The sequence below is a fragment of the Culex quinquefasciatus genome, chromosome 1 (assembly GCF_015732765.1).
Source record: "Culex quinquefasciatus strain JHB chromosome 1, VPISU_Cqui_1.0_pri_paternal, whole genome shotgun sequence".
Classification (NCBI taxonomy): domain Eukaryota; kingdom Metazoa; phylum Arthropoda; class Insecta; order Diptera; family Culicidae; genus Culex; species Culex quinquefasciatus.
The window spans coordinates 1,722,588-1,743,011 of record NC_051861.1 but is presented as its reverse complement, the minus strand read 5'-3'; the positions used below and the strand labels follow the sequence as shown (position 1 = coordinate 1,743,011).

At 44.0% G+C, this 20,424-nt stretch overlaps 6 protein-coding genes across 10 annotated transcripts; 1 reads left to right on the top strand and 5 right to left on the bottom strand.

The window, feature by feature from the left end:
• Positions 1 to 8: 8 nt before the first annotated feature.
• Positions 9 to 10,626, bottom strand: LOC6032084 (carotenoid isomerooxygenase). Of its 3 annotated transcripts, none has more exons than XM_038250054.1 (3): positions 10,578 to 10,626; positions 1,622 to 2,070; positions 9 to 1,563 (listed from the first exon to the last, which is right to left on the bottom strand). In XM_038250054.1, the coding sequence occupies exons 1-3, from the start codon at positions 10,596 to 10,598 to the stop codon at positions 222 to 224; spliced, it is 1,812 nt and encodes a 603-aa protein (XP_038105982.1). In that variant the 5' UTR covers positions 10,599 to 10,626; the 3' UTR covers positions 9 to 221. The 3 variants fall into 3 exon arrangements, with proteins under 3 accessions (XP_038105982.1, XP_038105983.1, XP_001842750.2); XM_038250055.1 differs by lacking the exon at positions 10,578 to 10,626 and adding an exon at positions 4,180 to 4,788; XM_001842698.2 differs by lacking the exon at positions 10,578 to 10,626 and adding an exon at positions 3,406 to 4,145.
• On the top strand, positions 7,079 to 12,327 carry LOC6032083 (leucine-rich repeat-containing protein 40). 3 transcript variants are annotated; one of them, XM_001842697.2, is made up of 5 exons: positions 7,079 to 7,575; positions 8,344 to 8,549; positions 10,609 to 10,936; positions 10,996 to 12,031; positions 12,089 to 12,327. In XM_001842697.2, the coding sequence occupies exons 1-5, from the start codon at positions 7,413 to 7,415 to the stop codon at positions 12,192 to 12,194; spliced, it is 1,839 nt and encodes a 612-aa protein (XP_001842749.1). In that variant the 5' UTR covers positions 7,079 to 7,412; the 3' UTR covers positions 12,195 to 12,327. The 3 variants fall into 3 exon arrangements, with proteins under 3 accessions (XP_001842749.1, XP_038105985.1, XP_038105984.1); XM_038250057.1 differs by lacking the exon at positions 7,079 to 7,575 and adding an exon at positions 7,695 to 8,073; XM_038250056.1 differs by lacking the exon at positions 7,079 to 7,575 and adding an exon at positions 8,090 to 8,256.
• LOC6032082 lies at positions 12,286 to 15,062 on the bottom strand. Its single transcript, XM_038250058.1, has 4 exons — positions 14,892 to 15,062; positions 14,444 to 14,809; positions 12,940 to 13,753; positions 12,286 to 12,884 (listed from the first exon to the last, which is right to left on the bottom strand). The coding sequence occupies exons 1-4, from the start codon at positions 14,941 to 14,943 to the stop codon at positions 12,311 to 12,313; spliced, it is 1,806 nt and encodes a 601-aa protein (XP_038105986.1). The 5' UTR covers positions 14,944 to 15,062; the 3' UTR covers positions 12,286 to 12,310.
• A 133-nt stretch (positions 15,063 to 15,195) lies between these two features.
• On the bottom strand, positions 15,196 to 19,778 carry LOC119765670 (guanine deaminase). The gene is given in 6 exon segments (XM_038250059.1): positions 15,196 to 15,555; positions 18,343 to 18,430; positions 18,433 to 18,545; positions 18,548 to 18,987; positions 19,048 to 19,454; positions 19,584 to 19,778. Coding segments are annotated over 6 exon segments (1,461 nt in total). The 5' UTR covers positions 19,770 to 19,778; the 3' UTR covers positions 15,196 to 15,328.
• Positions 16,323 to 17,232, bottom strand: LOC119765673 (general odorant-binding protein 45-like). Its single transcript, XM_038250061.1, has one exon. The coding sequence runs from the start codon at positions 17,196 to 17,198 to the stop codon at positions 16,476 to 16,478; it is 723 nt and encodes a 240-aa protein (XP_038105989.1). The 5' UTR covers positions 17,199 to 17,232; the 3' UTR covers positions 16,323 to 16,475.
• LOC119765672 (general odorant-binding protein 45-like) lies at positions 17,316 to 18,328 on the bottom strand. The gene has a single exon (XM_038250060.1). It carries the CDS (start codon positions 18,139 to 18,141, stop codon positions 17,335 to 17,337), a length of 807 nt encoding a protein of 268 aa, XP_038105988.1. The 5' UTR covers positions 18,142 to 18,328; the 3' UTR covers positions 17,316 to 17,334.
• Positions 19,779 to 20,424: the final 646 nt, after the last annotated feature.

Genomic DNA, 20,424 nt, shown 5'->3' with positions numbered 1-20,424 from the left:
TGCGGCTCTGGAAAATGTGTATCTAATTGTGTTAACTAAGCTCTAACATTCATCATCAAGAGTGAATAATCCGGTCACCACCGCACATATGGTGACAATGTGTTTTCCATCGTCACGTGAATAATGAAACAACGTGTCTATGCAAACATTAATACACAAGCGGTCGGCGAGAAAATCGATTGATTCCTATCGTCGTTCCTGATACGTGCCGTTCACACCAATTATTGACTCTTCTTTGACGTCGACGACTGGAACCAGCCGTGCAGACACTTGGGAACCGGTCCGGGCGTTTCGAACTCACTGCGCGCAAGTTCGGTGAAGGTCTTCCCGTCCAGGACCAACAGCCCGACGCGGTTCTCCTCGTCGCGACCCCAAACCATGGCTGCCAGTACGACGCCGTCGTCCTCGGACTGTGGATCCGGTGCCGGAACGAAGATCGGCTCACTCGGGTAGCAGTTCTCCTCACACCAGGTCAGCCTGGTTTTGTTGATCACGTCGACCTTGATCAACGTGCCCGGATTGCTCGCGTCCACGTCCGAACTGATGGCGTAAAAGTAGCGGTACTCCCGACCCAGATGTTCCTCGTAGTAGATCCGCGGCGTCTCGCAGCCCAAATTGCAGAGAAGCTCCGGTTTGCAGAATATTGTTGAATCCGGCATGACGTAAGCCGTTGCACTCATGCCTTCCAGTGTCACCAAGTTCTTCAACGTCAAGCTGTCATCCGCATCGAGATCGTCTCCAACGCTCAACCTCTTCATCAACCCAGTCCACGATTTCGAAGCGGAAAACACACTTGACGATCGCTTCAACGATTCTTCGTAGTTCAAAGGCAGTACAAACCGCAGTGGTCTTCCCCGGAACAACCTCGCGTAGTCCGGATTCTGCTGCATGTTCTTCATGGTGTCCACGTACATGCAGTTCAACATCGCCGGATCCTTGTAGCAGCAAATGTCCAACACAACGTGACCTTCCTTCTCGTACTGGTTGATGATGTGCAGATAGAAGAACGGTTCCGCGTGAAACGTGTGCTTCAACTCTCCAGTGTCACGATCCAGCAAGTAGATGTAAGTTTGCTGCTTTTCAAACCACTTCATTGAGGACACCATGGGTTCGTTCTTGATCTGGCTAACCAACATGTGCGGCACGGATACGCTCAACGGCTGCTCAACCACCACGAAAAAGTTCTCCGTAATCCCAAAAGTGTGCATATATCCGGGATGAAACTTCCACCTCGCCGGAACGGACGCCACAATCCGAGCATTCTCAAACATGTGCTCGCCGTTCGGGAAGCAGATGATCGTGTACGTTGGCCCGGTCTTCGTGACCGACATGCCCAAATTATACACCGTCCCGTCGGACATTACGTGCGGGTGTGACGTGTGATTCACGATACCCACGTAATCGGACAGATTCAGCTTCGCCTCCGTTTCCAACGTCTCCGGATCAATCCTGTGAATGATCGGACTCTCGGTGAACGTGAAGTACTCATCTCCAAATGGATAGATCGAGATCATCGCATTATCCGAAACGTTCTCACCGGGCTTGCCGAAGATTGCAGCGATTCTGGAAGAAAAAAACAAAGTCAGCACTAGAAACCTTCTGACGAAACCATGGAACCCACCTATGAAATATCGTATGGCACGGATCGGGCGCCGCACTCGTCCCAAACTCCGTCACCACGATCCGCTGGGCGGCCTTGTTCTTCTTGTACGCATCGCTCTTCAAAAACCGACACTGGTAGGTCACGTGTCCGTTCTCGATGTTGAACCTGTGCAGAAGTGCCGAGCTGTCGAACAGATGGTTGAACGTCATGTCGCCGACCTTCAAACTCCCGGGCCCATTCCGTAGCAGACTTCCGTTGAGCCACTCCGGCACGACGCCGCGAACTTCGCCCGCGATGGGTTCGACGATTTCTTGCTCGCACGATCGCAGCCACACGTTCACATCGCAGTTTGGGTAGCAGTTCGAGGGATCGTGCTTTTTGTGGGTGGTTTCGGCTGTTATGGCGCTTTCGTCTCCCTCGGCGTCGCTGACCGCGGAGCTTTCCGTGTCCGTGGAATCGTCTTCAAACTGCAGGGGGATAGTAAAATGAGAAAATCTCCATTTAAAAATTTCATGACCGATGGTTTTTTTTGAGTTTTGATCCTTCTTAAATTTTTAGTTTTACTTAAAATTTATAAAAAATATTTACATTTTCATGAAAATATTTTCTAAAATATTCATAAATTTATAATAATTCTTGATTTGATTACTCATTGTTAACTACAGTCCCGGCTCGATTATCCGAAGCTTCGATTGGCATTGGATTTTTTTTTATTTTCTGTTTTTAATATCCAATTTGAGTTCTGCAAAACCGTTTCAGTCAAATTTGAATAGCTGATTGCCTATTTAATAACAAAATGCACTTTTTCAATTTCATAACTGCCATTTTTGCCGCCATCTTGGATTTAAAAACATGTGAACTCTCTCGTTGTCGATGTTAAAGGGACCGTTGAGAGCGGAGATTATCAAATTATAGAACGAAAAATCAAAGCAATCTATTTGAAGGGACTGAAAAAATATTGACAGCTGGAGCTATACTGCCCATGTTCGCATAAATGTCCCATATGCAAAAACAGCAAGCTGAGAAAAACGCATTTGAAGTTTGTCCCACACATAAGGCTACGTGTTAAGTTTTCCCGAAAAAACGGGATTTCCTCCTGATTTCTAGAACAAAGTACTGGATGTTATAGGCTCTTTTGAAAGAGTACACGATTTTGAACCAAACTGCACCAATAACTCAAAAGTGATGAAAATGCATATGGGACATTTATGCGATCATGGGCAGTATATTGATATCGAAAAGGTCGACAGCCAGAGAGTCCACTGTAATTCACTTTAATGAAGTTTAGGGGACGCAAAAATTACAATGACAATTTTTTTTCGGCATTAGATTTCCGAAGTTATAATTATCAGAAGTAAATGTTTTCCGAGGCCTTTGGAAAATCAAGTCTGGACTGTATATCTTTTTTTTTTTCAAAATTTCCCGAAAGCCAGTAAAACCACTTTTTGGAGTCAGTTCTGTTTAACATGCTAGTGCTGAATCTTTAAAAAATAGATAGTTATGGAATAAAAATAAAGACTACATAGAAATTAAAAGAAGCAAATATTGTAGTAAATCGAAGCACATAGAGCTCATATTTGAATTGCCCTATTTGTTTGCAATTAAACCTCTCTTCTGATATTGGAGCTTATCCACACTATAATTGGATTTTTTTTAATCCTGTTCCAGACTGAGTATTTTGTTCCATGTTTTCATTGCTGTGTCATTATGATTCAGTGCACATTATCATCAAATATCTCACGAATTGGAGTCTAACTTGGTTTTTTGTACTTTTGCAACACAGATGTTTTATCTAGATTCACCTTCTTAAATTTCACTTCATTATCCTTGCCCTTTGCGTACACAATGCTGTTCCCGGTGGGCAACGGATTCCACGTGAAAACCGGTGTCGTCCGCCCACTACTCTCAAACAAATGCCTGCTCGGCTTCGGCTGCACATTGATCACTATTTCCCCCTGTTCCTCCTGCTCGCCTTCGCCGAGCATTTCCGGCGGAATCGGCGTCGTGGCCAGGCTGACACTCCTCGTCGAACACGCACTGGCCTGGCCCGACATGGGCGTAAAGCGCCCGTTGACCGTCAGGAAGTCCATGTTGAGCACTTTGTCCCCCTCCAGCGGGCTCGGACAAGGTGACTCAAAGTTGGTCTCCTCGCAAAATTCCTCCTCGACTTCCACCGAGATCGTATCCATGTTTGAACCGCAAACTAACAACGACTAGGCCGGAGATTCACCTGCGGGACGCTTTTATACCGGCGATCAAATTTCCACCTGTCGCGTCGTGCGGAAAAGTGACCTGCACCGAGGGAAATTCGCTTGCGAAAATGTTGCCCTAGGAAAAGACGAACTTCTTCGCGAAAAGATTACCGTGTCCGTCGCGTGGGGCACTCGTGAGGATTCTTTGGCCACGAGGGACGAATTAAGCCTGGCCCGAGCCCGCCAAAGAGAGTGAGAGTTTCCAACGGTGGAGTGTTTACTCACGTGCTTTCCGACTACGTCGTATAGCGTAACACTAGCAAAACATTGCACAATCAATTTCCCTCCCTGGTTTTCCCACGAGACGGTGTCTCATTTCCTTACCCAGGATCTGATGTCCATCGTGTGTGGGTAGGTGACCTTGCGTTGCGTTTCAGGAAATCAAACACCAAACTAGATCCACTTCGAGATAGAGAGCGCACGTTACATCACTTTATCGTCTTGCTTCGCTGGAATAAAGTTCTAGAGTGACCGCGGCTTCCTCTAGGGAACTCTCGGTCCCCATCCCCGGTTCTAGAGTCATCACGCGAAACCGATTGCTAAGTGAATTAAATCAAAAACTCGTGCCTAATGCCGGACGGATTAGTCCAGCTCGCCCGGCAATTCACGTTGTCTCATCGTTGGCGACGGCGCTACTCCTGATTGACCTCTAGTGGCAATTTTCAATCGCTCAAATTGCCGCACTTTACGGCTTCAACCTGGCCGGCCACTACCGGGAAGATGAATCAGCCCGACGTGGCGATTTATTGTTGACTGGCGAACGTTGCTGCTTGTTTTTTTCGGCGGTTGTTACCCCTTTTGGATGGACTTTGCAGTTTCGGGACGTCCCAAAAGCTGGGTCTGGCTGCAACGTGGGGTGGCAGTAATTTAGTTAACACAAACATGGCAGCCGGCGGATGGTACGTGACCTTGGCAGAGAAAATTTTGTTGTTATCGTTGTAACGGGGAGAAGGTCATCCGCACCAAAATTTGACTGAGCATGACAGAGTTTCTTTTTATTGGATTTCAAGTTCATCTGGTGGGGGCAATAAACGTTGAATTTTTAAACCTAAAGTATTGTTATACATGCGTTGGAGTCACGTGGTTTGTTGAATTCAACAGTCAACGATCTTTTGTTTTACTTGAACATTGAATCATGCGTCTCCATCAAATTGTTCAAAGCAAGCCAATTTGATGGAATACATGTTTAATTTTCGGGCAAAGTGTTATGAACATATTTCAAGCATTAAAAAAGACATGGGCCACACGAAGAAAAAAGAGTTCCCAAAATCGTGAACACCCGTTCATGAAATTGGGAACCACGAACAAAGTGTTCAAATTCCATGGTACGTTTTTGAAAATCGTACCATGGCATATGAACACTTTGTTCGTGGTTCCCAATTTCATGAACGGGTGTTCACGATTTTGGGAACTCTTTTCTCCGTGCAGATGGACGTTAATACATGTTTAGATTAGGAGTGAGCAGGATGTACTGTTTGTTTACATATCCACATCTACCTATTTGTAATGTTTTGCTTGATTTAAATCAAGTACATAGACCAATAATTTTACAGTCTTTTACAATTCCCAATACAGCATTCGTTTAAAAAGCAACAAAAAAACTAACTTAAAGTGCCTGTACTTTGAAAATGAAGTACTTTATCAAAAAGTCTGTAAGATCCTTTTCGATTCCATATTTGTGTTTGCATTTGGCCATGAATTTAAAAAAAAATCCTTCAGATATTGTCATCAACATTTTACAGAAATCCTTTGGTTATAATAGAAAATATTACTAAATCTTGTACTCCAACGCGCAAATGATGTGAAATAAAAAAAATTAAAATCAACTCTTACTGCAAAAAAACATAATAAATTCAAAATAATAATAAATTCAAAATCTTAAAAAAGGACAATGTTATTGAAAAATAATATGGTTTGGGTTATGATTTCCAGCCTAAACAATAATTTATGGCAATTTTGGTAAATGTCCAAAATTGCCATCAATAATTGTTTAGGTTGGAAATTTGAATAACGAAATCTGAGACGGCAGATTCTGACAGATTTGACAAAAAACTTGTTGAAATGATCCCTACGAATATTTTTATGTTTTGTTACACAATATCGTGATGATCTTCCTTTAAATTACATTTCAGTTTAAAACATCAGTTACAATTTATTGACATAAGTATAACTGTTTCTGTCGATTTCATGCCTTTAGGCTTATGTGATATTTTTCATAAAGACATTTTGGAAATTTGGTTAAAAAGTTGAGGTTAGTTTTACATATTTTTCCCACTCTCCAACTCCCTTGATCTCAAATAGTTTATAGACGAAATAAATGAATTATTTTTTGGGAATCAAAGTTGATTATGAACGTTTTCTCATCAATGCAAATATAAATTATTAGTAACTTGATTATTAAAGGTAATCGGAAAACTTTTTAAGAAATTAAAAGGAGAAGGGTTTGCCTGAAACATTAAAAATTAATTAATGTTGCTATAAAACAAACAATTTTAAATCAAAATTTAATAAAAATATTTTTATCAGTTTTTGAAACAGTTTTTGTATCATCATTTTCCAGGCTTATTGTATTTTGTTAGTCAAATTCAGTTGGGTTTAAATTTGAATACTTTCAGCTCGTGCTTGCGTAGGTTGACCATTTTGTGAAAAAATCTGATTAAAATTATTGAATAATTAGTCATGATCTTTCTATTCAATTCTTCATCGTCCCACCTACAAGCAAAGACATCCGGGGAAAAAACTATAAAATCAAATTGATTGATTGCTGATTGTATCAAAGAATGTTTTCTTTACCAGCTTTAAAAAATGTTCTATTTATGAAATCCTTTTGTCTGCATAAAATAAAAAAAAATTGTTGATCGCATTTCTATTAATTTTTTAAATTTAAAATTTAGACTAAAAAATTTACAATAATTCAGATTGCGTTCATAAAATTTAAATGATATGAATTGTTCCAATTGAATTGACTTCTTTTAGGATTTGTTATTTGAAAAGCATGAACATGTAAACAAAATGTCCGTTAGTCAATAAAAAAAAAATCACAATCCAGTTCAAATTCCCCCCCTCAACATTGCATTCAAGTTTTCCAGCACACATGCACACCATCACACCGCACCAACATAGCTGAGTCTACCTTAGCAGCATTTCTCTCTTCTTTCTCATCACCACCCAGCTGGCCGGACAACGCTCAAGGGAACGCCTTGAAGTCCACCCCAAACTCGCAGTAGCCCATGGAAAGGCAAACCGCCCAAGCAGCATCGACCTCCCTCGGAATTCTCACTATCTTCAATTTTGTTATTTTTATCCAGTAGCCTCACAATCTCCAGCTCAGTTCAGCCCAGCTGCTGCTTGTGTGGTGTGAAAGAAAGAGAGCCAGACTGACTGATTAAATTTAAAGAGATTCAATGTTTTGCCTTAAAACAAAGAAGAACAACACGGAATGAGTGGTGTTGTGAAATTGAAAAACAGCAAAGAAAAAAAAATCGTTAACACCATTAGCGGTGTGAATTTCTGCACAAGCTTAAACTGAACTAGCTTGGGTCTGCAATTAGTCCACGATGAAGCCTCGCGCCGTGCGAAGTCGAATCCGCCAGCAGGAGCTGAATCCGGTGTTTCACTGGCAAAACAAGGAAGAGGACGACAAAGTGCTCAGTAAGGCACGCATCAAGCAGGCCCTCAAATCCGGAGTGCTGAACTTGGCCGGCCAGGGCTTGGCCACGGGTAAGTGGCCTTGAAATTTCGTCACGATTCGTGGTGATGCTGTCATTTATATGTACATGTTTCATGAGATAGACTAAGCTAGCTTGTGTCGTATCGTACGATGTGCGCTGTACATTAATCTATAGATTGGCTTGGAGTGATGATATAACGTCGCACCGTGAGCGTCGTAAACAAAACCTCAACAACAGCTCGCGGTACTCAGCGTCGTACTTAAGTCGATATTGGTTCCAGTTGGCTAACCACCGGCGTTGACTTGCTCTAGTTTGCTCTGGTTAGATCTTGGCGGCCCCTAAAAGTGGCGACGATTTTCCACGAGACAAAAATCCAATTTCACGTTCTATTGACTCTGGGAAATCGACCGACCCGCGCGAGCAGCGATCGTTTCGGAATGTTACCTCTCCGACCAGTACTTCCATTTGGTATTGTTCCGATCGCGGGTGTAGACCATCAACAACCGCCGTCAAGTTCCAGCTCGCCGAACAGTTGCAGTGCATAAAAGTCAGTGTTTCCGCCAGCTTCGAATCCTTTCAGGTCCTAGTCGATCTTCTTATTGGCTCGCGTTGTCAGTTAATGAGTGCGTTTTCAAGATGTGGTTTTGTCCGGTCGGGGATCAGCAGCCAACAAGAAGAGCGCAAACAACCCGGATTCCGTATCCGAGGCGTCGCTATCGCAAAATCCGCGGTCAGTGCCAGTTCCGACGCGCCTAATCCGTCTCTATTTCTCGTTTCCCAAAAAAACAACCCACCCCGTCCCCACTTTTCGTTCCAGTGCCGGAAAAGGTGTGGAATCTGAGCGACTCGGAGGACTGTGATAAGGATGCTGCTGCGGCGGCGGTGCGGTACGATCTGGACCGGACCAACGAGGAAGACAGCTGGTGGAACCAAAAGTCGCTGACCACGTTGGACCTGAGCTCGAACACGCTCACCAGCATCAGCGAGAACGTGAAGAATCTGGGCGATCTGACGGTGCTGAATGTGAGTATATAGCTGATTGGGGGTGGGAGGGTCGTAAATTCAATTAGTGCAATCAGAGCTTGAGATGGGTCTTAAATTTCATGAGCAATTATTTTAAAAAATCTGGAGTTTTATAGAAGGATCAATACACCAAATTTCCAGTTTTTGCTTTTTGGGTGTTTTTTAATACCCTTGAATCAAGGCGGTTTCAAAAACACCCAAAAAGCAAAAACTGGAAATTATGTTTATTGGTTTTTTTCAAAAAAAAAACTCCAGAAATGTACATGTGAATTTGTGTTGACTAGAAGAGAATCATTTTGAAATCATCAATAACACAATTTTATATATTTTCGTCTCATTTTGAAGAACACAACACGCTCCAACAGACAGAAACACATTTTAGTTCAATTCTAGTCGGTGAAAATGCAATGGAAACATTCTAAGAAACCAAGCGCCTCCACTGAATCTTATTTTCTTAGAATGAAACCAAGGAGGCGCATGGTTTCTTAGAACTGGCCGGAAATGAACTTAAATTTAATTCTATCGAATGGAACATGTTCAGGGAGCCCTATAATTACAGAACGTTATGAGAAATCAACAGAAAAAACGACTTCCAAAATGTAGTGTTGAGAAATGTCTGATATTGATAACATTTCTTATCGTGACACTAGCCACCAGTGACATGTTTTTGCTTGAATTTTCAAGAAAGTCTATATCAAGAGACAGGTTTAATTAAAAAAAATCATCAATTTTGTTTTTGTTAACCAAAAACGCCTACTTTGATTGAACATTGGAAACTCGATTCTGAAATAAGCAGAGTGCAGTCCAGGCTCGGCTATCCGAAGCCTCCATTATCCGATGTTTGGATTATCCAAAGTTTGATAATCTTTAGCCTTGATTATCCGAAGTTTCGATTTTCCAAAGTTCGATTATCCGAAGGTTTGTATTAGACTTTGGATAATTTAAACACGAACAAAATGCGCTACTAGATGCACTAAAGTGATTAGAATTTGCAAATCCAAGATGGCGGCCAAAATGGTGGTGATGAAATATTGAAAAGTGCATTTTGTAATTTAATAGGCAATACAGCCATCCCACATATTCGGAACGGATTCCAGATCGGCCAATGTTCAAAAAATCATAGCAAATCGATAATTGAACTTAATGATTCGCTTTTACCTTCGTTTGAAAGCTTTTCTTGCGATCTTTCTATTGCTGTATCGAACATCTGCAAATTTTTACCTTTATATGAAGTTTTTTAAGAATTACTTTGACCCTTGAAATCCACAAATTCGAAACACTTTTTTCTTACGAATGTAAACAAACTTTGGATCTCTCCAGGAGTACATATTTATTAACAAATAATGATTTCACTCACTGAAACCAATGAAACTCAAGCTTAGCGATGTTTTATACATGGTTTGATAACTTTTTTTTGTGAAAATATCTGTTAAATTCAGGTGTTCCACAATTGTGGGAGGCACAATAACATCCCACAATTATGAAACAGGCCATTTGGAGGCAGTGTTTTGCTGCTGTGGACAAAATAGTCTTGGAATGAAGTTTTTTGTTAAAAAAGTACTACTTTTACTAGTGAAATAGCAAGATAATGTCCAAATGAAGGTTCTAAAAAAAGTAAGGTCGACAGAAAAGCTACTTTTGGCATGCTATTGACAAATTATCATAAAAGTGTTCCGAATTTGTGGGTGTTCCGAATATGTGGGATGACTGTAGTTGATTCAAATTTGACTAAAATGGGGTCGCAAAAATCGAATTTGCTGTTAAAATTGAAAAAAAAACCCTTTTTTTGTGATTCGATTATCCCATACAAATGTAATTTGGAAAATCGAACTTTGGAAATTCAAAAATCGGATAATCGATGCTACGGATAATCGAATCCGGACTGTATTTGAAAACAAACTAGCTTTATTAAAATAACTTTAAATCAATTCTAACAACATATCATAAGCAATAATAAATTCCGATAGAAAGTGGTAGTACCTTATTCTGAACTTACAAGGCAAACATAATTCTGTAACCGAAACTTACCAAACATTTCCATCCGGGCATTTTCCCGCAGCTCCAAGATAACGCACTAACCGCCCTCCCCGAGGGGATCGGCTGCCTCACCAAACTAACCAAGCTGAGCCTGGGCCGCAACAAGCTGTCGGAGCTGCCGGAGAGCTTCTTCAACCTGCGCGAGCTGAAGAGCCTAAACCTGTCGCACAACGACTTTGCCGAGATCCACGCGAACGTGAGCGACCTCATCATGCTGGAAGTGCTGGACATTTCCTTTAACAGTCTTAACTCGCTGCCCGGTGGGATCGGCTTTCTGGTGCGGCTTCAGCAGCTAACCCTTAACAATAACCGGCTTACCGAACTACCCAACGACATTGTCAATTTGAGAAGTATGATTTCCTTTTGAATTTGGATCTTATTTAAAGCTAACATTTTTCTTCCAAAACAGACCTTCATAAGTTGGATCTGGCCAAGAACGATTTAAAGCTGCTACCACCAGTGATGGGGGAGCTGCGGAAGCTGGAATGTCTGTACGTGCAGCACAACGACGTTGGCGAGTTGCCCGATTTTACCGGATGTGACGCGCTGAAGGAGTTGCACATTTCGAACAATTTTATCAAGTCGATCCCGGCTGATTTCTGCGAAAACTTGCCCCAGCTGAAGATACTCGATCTGCGCGACAACAAGATCGAGAAGCTGCCGGACGAGATTTCGATGCTTGCCAGTTTGACGCGGCTGGATCTGTCGAACAACTCGATCAGCAGCTTGCCGTCTTGCTTGTCAACGCTGGCTCACCTGGTGAGTCTGCAGGTCGACGGCAATCCGATACGATCGATCCGGCGAGATATCATTCAGTGTGGTACGCAGCGAATCTTGAAGACGTTGAAGGATCGCGATGGTCCGGGGAAGAGTTCGGAGAAGGTTCGAGTGCCGTTCGAGGAGAGTACCTTCCCGGATGTGTACCAGATGAAGAAGGGTCGATCGATGATCGTGAGCAACAAGAATCTGATCGACATCCCCGAGCAGGTGTTTTTGGATGCGATGGAAGCTTCGGTGTACAACATTGATATCAGCAAGAACAAGCTGATGGAAATTCCCGCGGGGCTGACTCATCTGGCCAGCATAATGACGGAGTTGAACGTCAGCTTCAACGCGCTGAAAACCATCCCGATGTTCTTTTCCCAATTTGAGCGGATCAGCTATCTGAACGTATCCAATAACCAGCTGACCGATCTACCGGAAGTTGTTGGCTTGCTAGTCACGCTGCGCGAACTCAACGTCGCAAACAACCAGCTGAAGCAGATTCCTCCGTGCGTCTACGAGCTAAAAGGGCTGGAGATTTTGCTGGCCCGGGGTAACAAGATCGAGGAGCTCGACGCTTCCGAGCATGGGTTGGGCGCACTGCCCCGCCTGGCCACGCTGGATGTGGCCAACAACAACATCAAGCAGGTTCCGCCGATCCTCGGAATGCTGAAGAACATCACGTGAGTCATGATTTAACCGTTTTGGAGACAAATTGGTAAGCGACTTCTTTCTTTCAGCACGTTGGAAATCATCGGAAATGCTTTCCGCCAACCACGCCATCAAATCTTGGAAAAGGGCACCGAGTCCATAATGGCTTACCTGAGGGACCGGATACCGCAGTAGAGCGTACCGTAGCTTCACCGCACCCGCCACAAGAGATTACAAATACAGCAGCTTGTTTTTAGTCATACCCACGCAACGCAACTCAGTCAAGTCAGTTTCAGAATCTAAAATAAAGTTTATTGATAAAAGCACACCACTTTCGGGCACGACTCGTAGCAGAACTTGATCGTCAGCCGGAAGTTCAGCATGGTTGAGCGCGGGAAGGTGAACGCGTGGAAGCGTGCCTGCAAGGTGAGGCCGGGGGTCGTTTTTTGCTTCCGAAAGCCGGGGAACAGTCGTCGATCCAGGGGGCATCCTTTCGAGTCTAGCAGGGGGATGGATTCTTCGCCGGAGTACGCGATCAGGTCGTAAGGGGCGAGGTCGAAGTTGCGATCTTTGGAGACGATTCGCATTTCGACGAGTTGGCCAAGGGCGGCTTCGAAGAGTTCCGCCTGGGTTTCTACGTCATACAGATGGACGGTGACTTTTTTGGTGATCTTAGATGTTCCGTTTAGGAGGACCGTTGAGCCGAAGCTCAGCGATTGACTTTGTGGGATGAAATCTACCGTGGACTTCATGGGAAGGTTGCTCATAAGATTGGTAATGTTTGTTGAGTTCAAGTGATGGATGCAACCTGCTTTCAACAGGCGATCTGCTTGCGTTCGAACCATTGGATGTTGCTGGATGTAGACGTAACCGAATACCAGGAAGCTAAAAAAGAACCGTAATTATTATCTTAATTTTGGGTCATACCTCAAAACCATACTTGTTCACATTGCCCTTGATGAACGCGCGTCGAATTCCACACCGCGATTCGACAACCTCATTTCCGGTCATGATCGTCAGCATCCTCGTCCCATTAGCCATCGTTTCGTCGTAGCTACAGTTCCCATGCACCGTATTAAGGTAGATCCGCCCCGCGAATCCCTCCGGAGGCACAAACCCGACCTCAATCCGCTCGTCGTAACACTGGGCGGTCACGTCCAAGCAGCGCACCCGCCGTCCATAAACGGAATCAAAATCCACCCGGATCGCCTTCGGCCCCAGCGAGGTCAGATCATCCGAATGCAGCGAACAGGTCGACCTTCCCGAACTGTTGTGGTAGCTGTACCCCGCGCAGGTGAATCGATCCTCGTTCAAACAGCGCTCGCTGCAGCCTCTCTCGTCGGACACGATCAGCGAGTCATCGGCGTACGCAAAAGTCAAGTCACGTTGCTGCTCGAACGAACAACTCGCCGCCCCCCGTACCCATCCTTCACACTGGTTCTCCAGGTACTCTTCATCGTCACCCCAGCCACCGTACCGGAACGATTCCGGATGCGTGAAGCGATCCCCACCACTCAGATAACACTGTCCCAAAGGGGCGCTCTCCACCTTTAACCTCAACCGGTGGCGGTTGTTCCGAAAAGATCGGACAAACCGCGCCGATCTACACCGGAAGTTCTTCTTGAGGTGGAAGCAAGCATTGGCGCACTCCTCCCGCGTGACCAACCTGGGCAGCAAGCGATCGTTCTGACCAACTAAACCCGCTCCGGGGATTGTCACAAGGGGGAACAGCTTGGAGGAGCATTTGGCGGGCACTGTTGAGAAGATCGCGTCAGATCAGATAGGATGGAATAATGGATTAGCTAATCGTCGCTCGGTTGGACATTATACGCGAGAGTTGTACCGTGTTGTGCTCTCTAATTAGCGTTTTTAGTTCTGTTGTGTTTGGATTTGTGGGGATTTATCGTCTACAGATCGTGGATGAAGAAGGTGGGAAGGAAGTTGGGGATCTTTTGCGCACCGCAGGCATTGTCGCGTGAGAAAATTAGTCAAGCGTTGTCGATTTAGGGGAGGAAAAGGCTGGCGATTTTTTGTCGTTTTATGTTTGAAATAATGAAATTTCCTCAAAACATAAATTGTTTGTTTTTGTGGCTGCCCAAAAAATCATTCAGATTTTTTTTTTAATTCAGCTGTAAATAATATCCAAACTAACCTTAGATTTCAACAGAAAAACTAATTTTCCTCCCCTAAACCAAATGGACCTTGAAGATGAACGAACATGTTTTACAACGCGCGCGAATAACGTCTTGCTAGGCTAGAACGATTCACAAACAAGCCATGGGTGGCAAAAGGGCTCTAACCAACAATTCTAATAAAATCATCTCAGACCTTCCGTTTTCCCGCCAATATCACCACCCGGCACTTGTGTCAACAAAACCAGCACAACTCCCCGTCGTGGCCGCCCTCGCCGCTAATTACGATGCTACTAAGCTGGCAATACTAACCGTCCAGACAGGTCTTGACAAAAAACGCAACATTAGCATCGGCCACTAATTGGTAGTTTGCGTCGACGTCGTCATCAATGTGCTCGTAGCGCGACGCTGCTACTGCCGTCATGCCCTCGGGGTTCATCGCCGCCGCCGTGGAGTACCCGTAGCAAGTGTTTTGGCTGAACACGAGCAGGTACCCGTGGCAGAGCAGGTCTTCACGACAGATTCGGGCGCAACGCACGTTTACCGCCGACTCCTCGCGAGACTTGCTGGCGGCGGCGTACAGCGGGATCACCGTCGAGTTGGTTGACGGAGGCCGCATGCCGAGCAGCTTGTTGAACACGATGCTGTGGGCGCATTTCGGCGACGCGCCGGATGTCGCTGAGGATGGGAGAGGGGGGCCACAATGTAAGCGCTTCATGGGCGTAGCCTTGCTGGCATGCTGGTAGTACTAGCGACTTACCTGAGTGAAAGTAAATGGCAAAGAGCAGCGGCAGAGCTACGCGAATTAGCATAACTGCTAGCGTGTAATAGAGATAAGAATTACGGTTGAACGAGACTTGAGCGCGCGCGCGCGACTAGATCAAGTGATGCGCCAGTGGATACTAAGTTATGAAGCGGCACACTAATCGTACTGACCTACCGAGCTTAGAACGTGAGCAGGTTGAGAAGATGAGACAATACCAGGTACGACGCTAGGTGGAAGTCATGATGATCATCGTTGAGACGATGATGACGGTTCGGAACCAGACGAGAGAATGAATGTCGCTTTTTTGTTTTGTTCGTTTATTTCGTCGAAATATTTAGCACGTCACGTTATAACACTTGTTTTTATATTCCACTGGTTCTGATTTGATCATTCAACTGGAATGTTGTAAATTTTGCGTGTTTCAAGCCACACTATTTGACCTGTTGACCTGCGACGAACACGCGGACAATGTTGCGGTCGTCGCCGACGTACACGAACTTTTGCAGCTGTTCCAGGAGCAGCTCGTCGGGGGATTTCTGCTCCGTCAGCACCGATGGCAGCTTGTAGCGATTGATGGGCCCAACGGAGGTGTCTACGAGCAGGGCGTCAAACTCTTTGCCGACGGTGAAGTTGCCGACCTTGTCGGCGATGGCCATGGCTGAAAATGGTTTAAGGTTAATTACAATTTTGTATTTTTGTATTTTTGTATTTTTGTATTTTTGTATTTTTGTATTTTTGTATTTTTGTATTTTTGTATTTTTGTATTTTTGTATTTTTGTATTTTTTTTTGTATTTTTGTATTTTTGTATTTTTGTATTTTTGTATTTTTGTATTTTTGTATTTTTGTATTTTTGTATTTTTGTATTTTTGTATTTTTGTATTTTTGTATTTTTGTATTTTTGTATTTTTGTATTTTTGTATTTTTGTATTTTTGTATTTTTGTATTTTTGTATTTTGTATTTTTGTATTTTTGTATTTTTGTATTTTTGTATTTTTGTATTTTTGTATTTTTGTATTTTTGTATTTTTGTATTTTGTATTTTTGTATTTTTGTATTTTTGTATTTTTGTATTTTTGTATTTTTGTATTTTTGTATTTTTGTATTTTTGTATTTTGTATTTTTGTATTTTTGTATTTTTGTATTTTTGTATTTTTGTATTTTTGTATTTTTGTATTTTTGTATTTTTGTATTTTTGTATTTTTGTATTTTTGTATTTTTGAATTTTGTATTTTTGTATTTTTGTATTTTTGTATTTTTGTATTTTTGTATTTTTGTATTTTTGTATTTTTGTATTTTTGTATTTTTGTATTTTTGTATTTTTTGTATTTTTGTGATTTTGTTTTTGTATATTTTGTAAAAATAAATTAAATTTCTGTTTTCTGTGAAGGAAACTACAGGTATTTCCATAAATAAGAAATTTTTATTACGGTATAATTTAATGCAATATTAAGCAAACAAATAAATATTTTTAAATGTTAAAATTCTAACAAAACATTCAACACCCCCCACCATGCGCAACCGCCCCAATAGCGGCCGTAATCTGCTCCAACGCCACCGACGTGTACGACAGACAATCGGTCACGATGCGTGCCGCGAAGCTGCACCGGTCCCAGCTTTCATCCTGCAGCCGTTGGTAGCACTTCCCGAAGCTGTACCGAAAGCTCCTCTCGTCGTTGACCGTGGCAAACTGCGCAAAGAGCCGTGTCCGGTTCGGACCCGTTTCGTCGCTGAAGAAACCCTGTCGGATGAGGAAGCATCGCAGCAGGCATTTGCTCTGGGTGGACTCGAGCAGAGGGTTGCTGCGATCGATCGCAGATCTTGGTGGGAGATTTGTAGAATTCTGGCGCAGTCTACTACGGTTTGCTGCTGCTGGAGGTCGGTTGACGGCACAAAACGTGGTAAATCGAGGTTGACGTCGCCAAAGTAGGACACGTAGCACTTGTAGTACTTGAACGCACGGTAGCACAGGTCCAGGTTGGGAGGAATTTCCGATACGCATTCTCGGACATTTTCCAAGAAGGTTAGGTTGTTTGGATCGCCGTTGTAGAACTGCATCGTCGGGATCTCTAGATGTCCGAGTGCGTCCGTCCAGAGGCCAATCTTGATCAGTTCGCAGCGGCACACGCAGGTTGATTCCAGGTCACTGCGGAAGCGTGTTCCGATTAGGGTGAGATTCTGAACGTCTCGATAGAGGACGCACTCCTGGCGAGCTGAGTTGGTGCTCTTGAAGTTGGCATTGTGATATGCTGCAAGTACGATGACTCCACCGAGGAAAGTTGTTCGAGCAAGTAGATTCAGCATTGTGACGAGGGTAATTGTTACGGGATGGGGTTTTTATTTGGTGCACATGAACGTAAAAAACTTGTTGTTTTGACTGCCGTTACTCAGCAGTTATGCTACCCAAAGCAGACAAGATGTTATCCAAAGCAGTCGCGTTTTAGTCCAAACAATCTTGTACCAGTCTGGTAGCTAGCGTACAACGATCCCAACATTCACTCCGGAGACGATCGTAGCATTGTTGAAGTCTTCTCAAGAATAATTCTCGATTATTTTTCTTGGCAAATTGAGCAAATACACGTTCTTCGTTAAATCCCCCATGATCACTGTACAGACCTTCACGGATCAAGAAGCATCGGAATAAACACTTCCCACTTTTATCGGCTTGAAGCGGATTTTCAGCGATCGTCTTGAGATCACCCTTCGAAAGCTGTAAAATCCGTGCACAATTCCTCACTATTTGCTCGTGCTTCAACTGTCCACTTGGAACGTAACCAAGCCGATTCAAGAAAACCGTCCCATACTGATCGTTGTAACACTTGTAGTACACAAACGACTTGCTACACTGATTTTTCTCCGATGTCAACCGCTCCTTAAGACACTGTCTCAGCCGCTCCCGGTAGGATCGATCATCCTCATCCGGGTCGTAATACTGATCCGAAGGAACCTCCAGTTGATGCCCCCGACAGCTATCCCACAGCCCCAGCTTGATCAGCTCGCACCGGCAGACACACGTCGACTCCTCGTCACTGCGCAGCGGACTTCCGATCAACGTCGTGTTCTGCGCCATCCGGTACTTGACGCACTCGGCTCGAGCGTGCAGCGGACTTTTGAACACGGCATTGTGATCGCTGATCGCGTAGGTTTTGGATATTGCGAGCAGTGCAACTAAAACCGCTTGGATCAGCATTTTGCGAAGAATGCTTTCGACTGTGGACAACCCGGAATCTTTATACGAATGGTGCATGTACCGTTAGCTGCACGCAAGTACGTGACTTTCAGTTGAGAAAGGTAAAATTGTCGTAAAAAAAGTGTTATTCAATACCGGTCGCGTCTCAACAGATAACATTCGTGCGTCCATCACAAACTTTTGAATCAATGTGCCAAATTGAACAATCACCAAGCTCTTAAGCGTCTTATCTCTAAACAGAAAAATAAAACAACTCACCCTCCGCACCGCCAAGCGTTGCCAGATAAACGACTTGTTTGTAGTTCATTGGCACATACTGCTCGTTCTCGGTGACCCCGGTACAACCTTCCCAGTTCCCTTGACGTCCTGCTTCTTCATCATGTTCAAATGGTGCGAAACGTCCAACGCGGCCCGCATCACGTCAATAATGCCGATCCGGTTGCCGCCGGACACGTCCGTTCGAGCCCAACCTTTACGTTGGCCTTCAGCAGACGCTTCACGTCACACATCCCGGAGCCCAGGTTGGTGTTGGACGTAGGGCAGTGCGCCACCGAGGATCCCCGGGCACTGAATACTTTCAACTCATCGTCTTCGAGGTGGACTCCGTGGGCCATTACGCACCGATTGGTCAACAGCTTAGCTTCGTCGTAGACGTCAGAGTAGTTCTTACTTTCCGGGTAGAATTCCTTCACCGTGGACACTTCGCCGAGGTTTTCGGAGATGTGCGATTGAATGTTCAACTTGTAGCGTTCCGCAAGCTCTCCGAGCTTCTTCATCAACGCCATATCGCAGGTGATCGCGAACCTGGGCGTGATGATCGGTTGAACGCGATCTACTTTCTTCGCAAGTAGGTACTCGATGAACTCGATGTTGTCCTGGACTGAGCTATCTGTACAGGATTCCCTACAATGATAATACCCAAATAAGTTATGCTATTCCAATCCATGTTGATCCCATACTCACACATAGTTATCCGGACAGAGTCGGTTCGACGAGACCTTCCCCACAAATGCCCGCTGTCCCTGGCGTATGATCTCCTCCGCGAGCACCTTGTTGCTATCGTTGTAGATCGTGGCAAAGTAGCACGCGCACGTGGTCCCAGCGGCGATCGTGTCCCGCACGACCAAACTGTACACATGCCGGGCAAAGTCCACATCCTTGTACTGGGACTCCAACGGAAACGTGTACGCATTCAGCCAACCCAGCAAATCCTTATCCAGCCCCAACCCAATGTTAGGCGCCTGAGGCGCATGAATGTGGCAATCAACGAATCCCGGCAGCAAAAACTGAGCTTCGCTCAGCTCAACCTTCTCGTACGAGTCCTTCTTCGGAAGCGACTCAAAGTCGGCCTTCGGCCCAATTGCGACAATCTAAGCGCAAAAGACACAAGATTAAAAACAACTCACACAAACACACACACACACGCAAGTCAAGGTCAAGTCCACGTGCTATCAACGCTAAACAACCTGTTTAAAAGTTCAAACCCCCCCGAAACTCACCTTACCCTCCCGGACGGCCAGATAACCGTCGGCGAGCAGTTCCAGCTCGTCGAAGGACTTGGCGTGAATAATCTGGCCGAAAAATACTTGCGCCATTATGCGGTGCGATGCGGACGGCGGTGCAAACTCTACCGGCAACTGATGCGAAATGAATGAAGCACCGACCTGTTCGGGTAGTTCGTTCATGTATTTTTTGTCGAGTATGCTTCATTCATATTGCTGATTTGAGCATGCCGGTTGGTGGTGTGAGTGAGGTGGGTCTGTTTTGCTTTTCGTTTTATGTTTGCACGTTTTAGCGTTGGGAAGCGTTAGCATGATCAGCGTTGCCAGATTCTTCAATGAGTACATGTCTCAATAAATAAAATTATGAATGAATTTTTAACTCATTACTTTAGAAAAATAAATTTACCTTCTTCTCATTCCATTTCTATAAACATTCTTGAATTGTGTTATTTTTAAATTAATTTTAATAAATTAATTAATTATAACCACTTCCTAAACTTAATATTGCTAACGTTTTTTCAAATAAGTGGAAATAAATTATTGCTAATTAGAGAAGGACAAAGGTGTGTTAAATAGAAAAAGGCAATAGTAGTTTATGTAACAAGTTGCAAAAAACGATTTTTTCAGCACGAGCCGTACATTCATCCAACTAGGTTTACCGAGTTTGATAAATACGGCGAGTGCTGAAAAAATCAAGTTTTGCAATGAGTTGCTTACCATCTTTTTTGCAACTCAGAAAAAAAGCTTTTTGAATGGAATTGTATGTCAAACATAGTGCGTCCAACCCGAGAATTCCCGGGATAAAAAACCCGGGATTTTCCCTAAACCGGGAATTCCC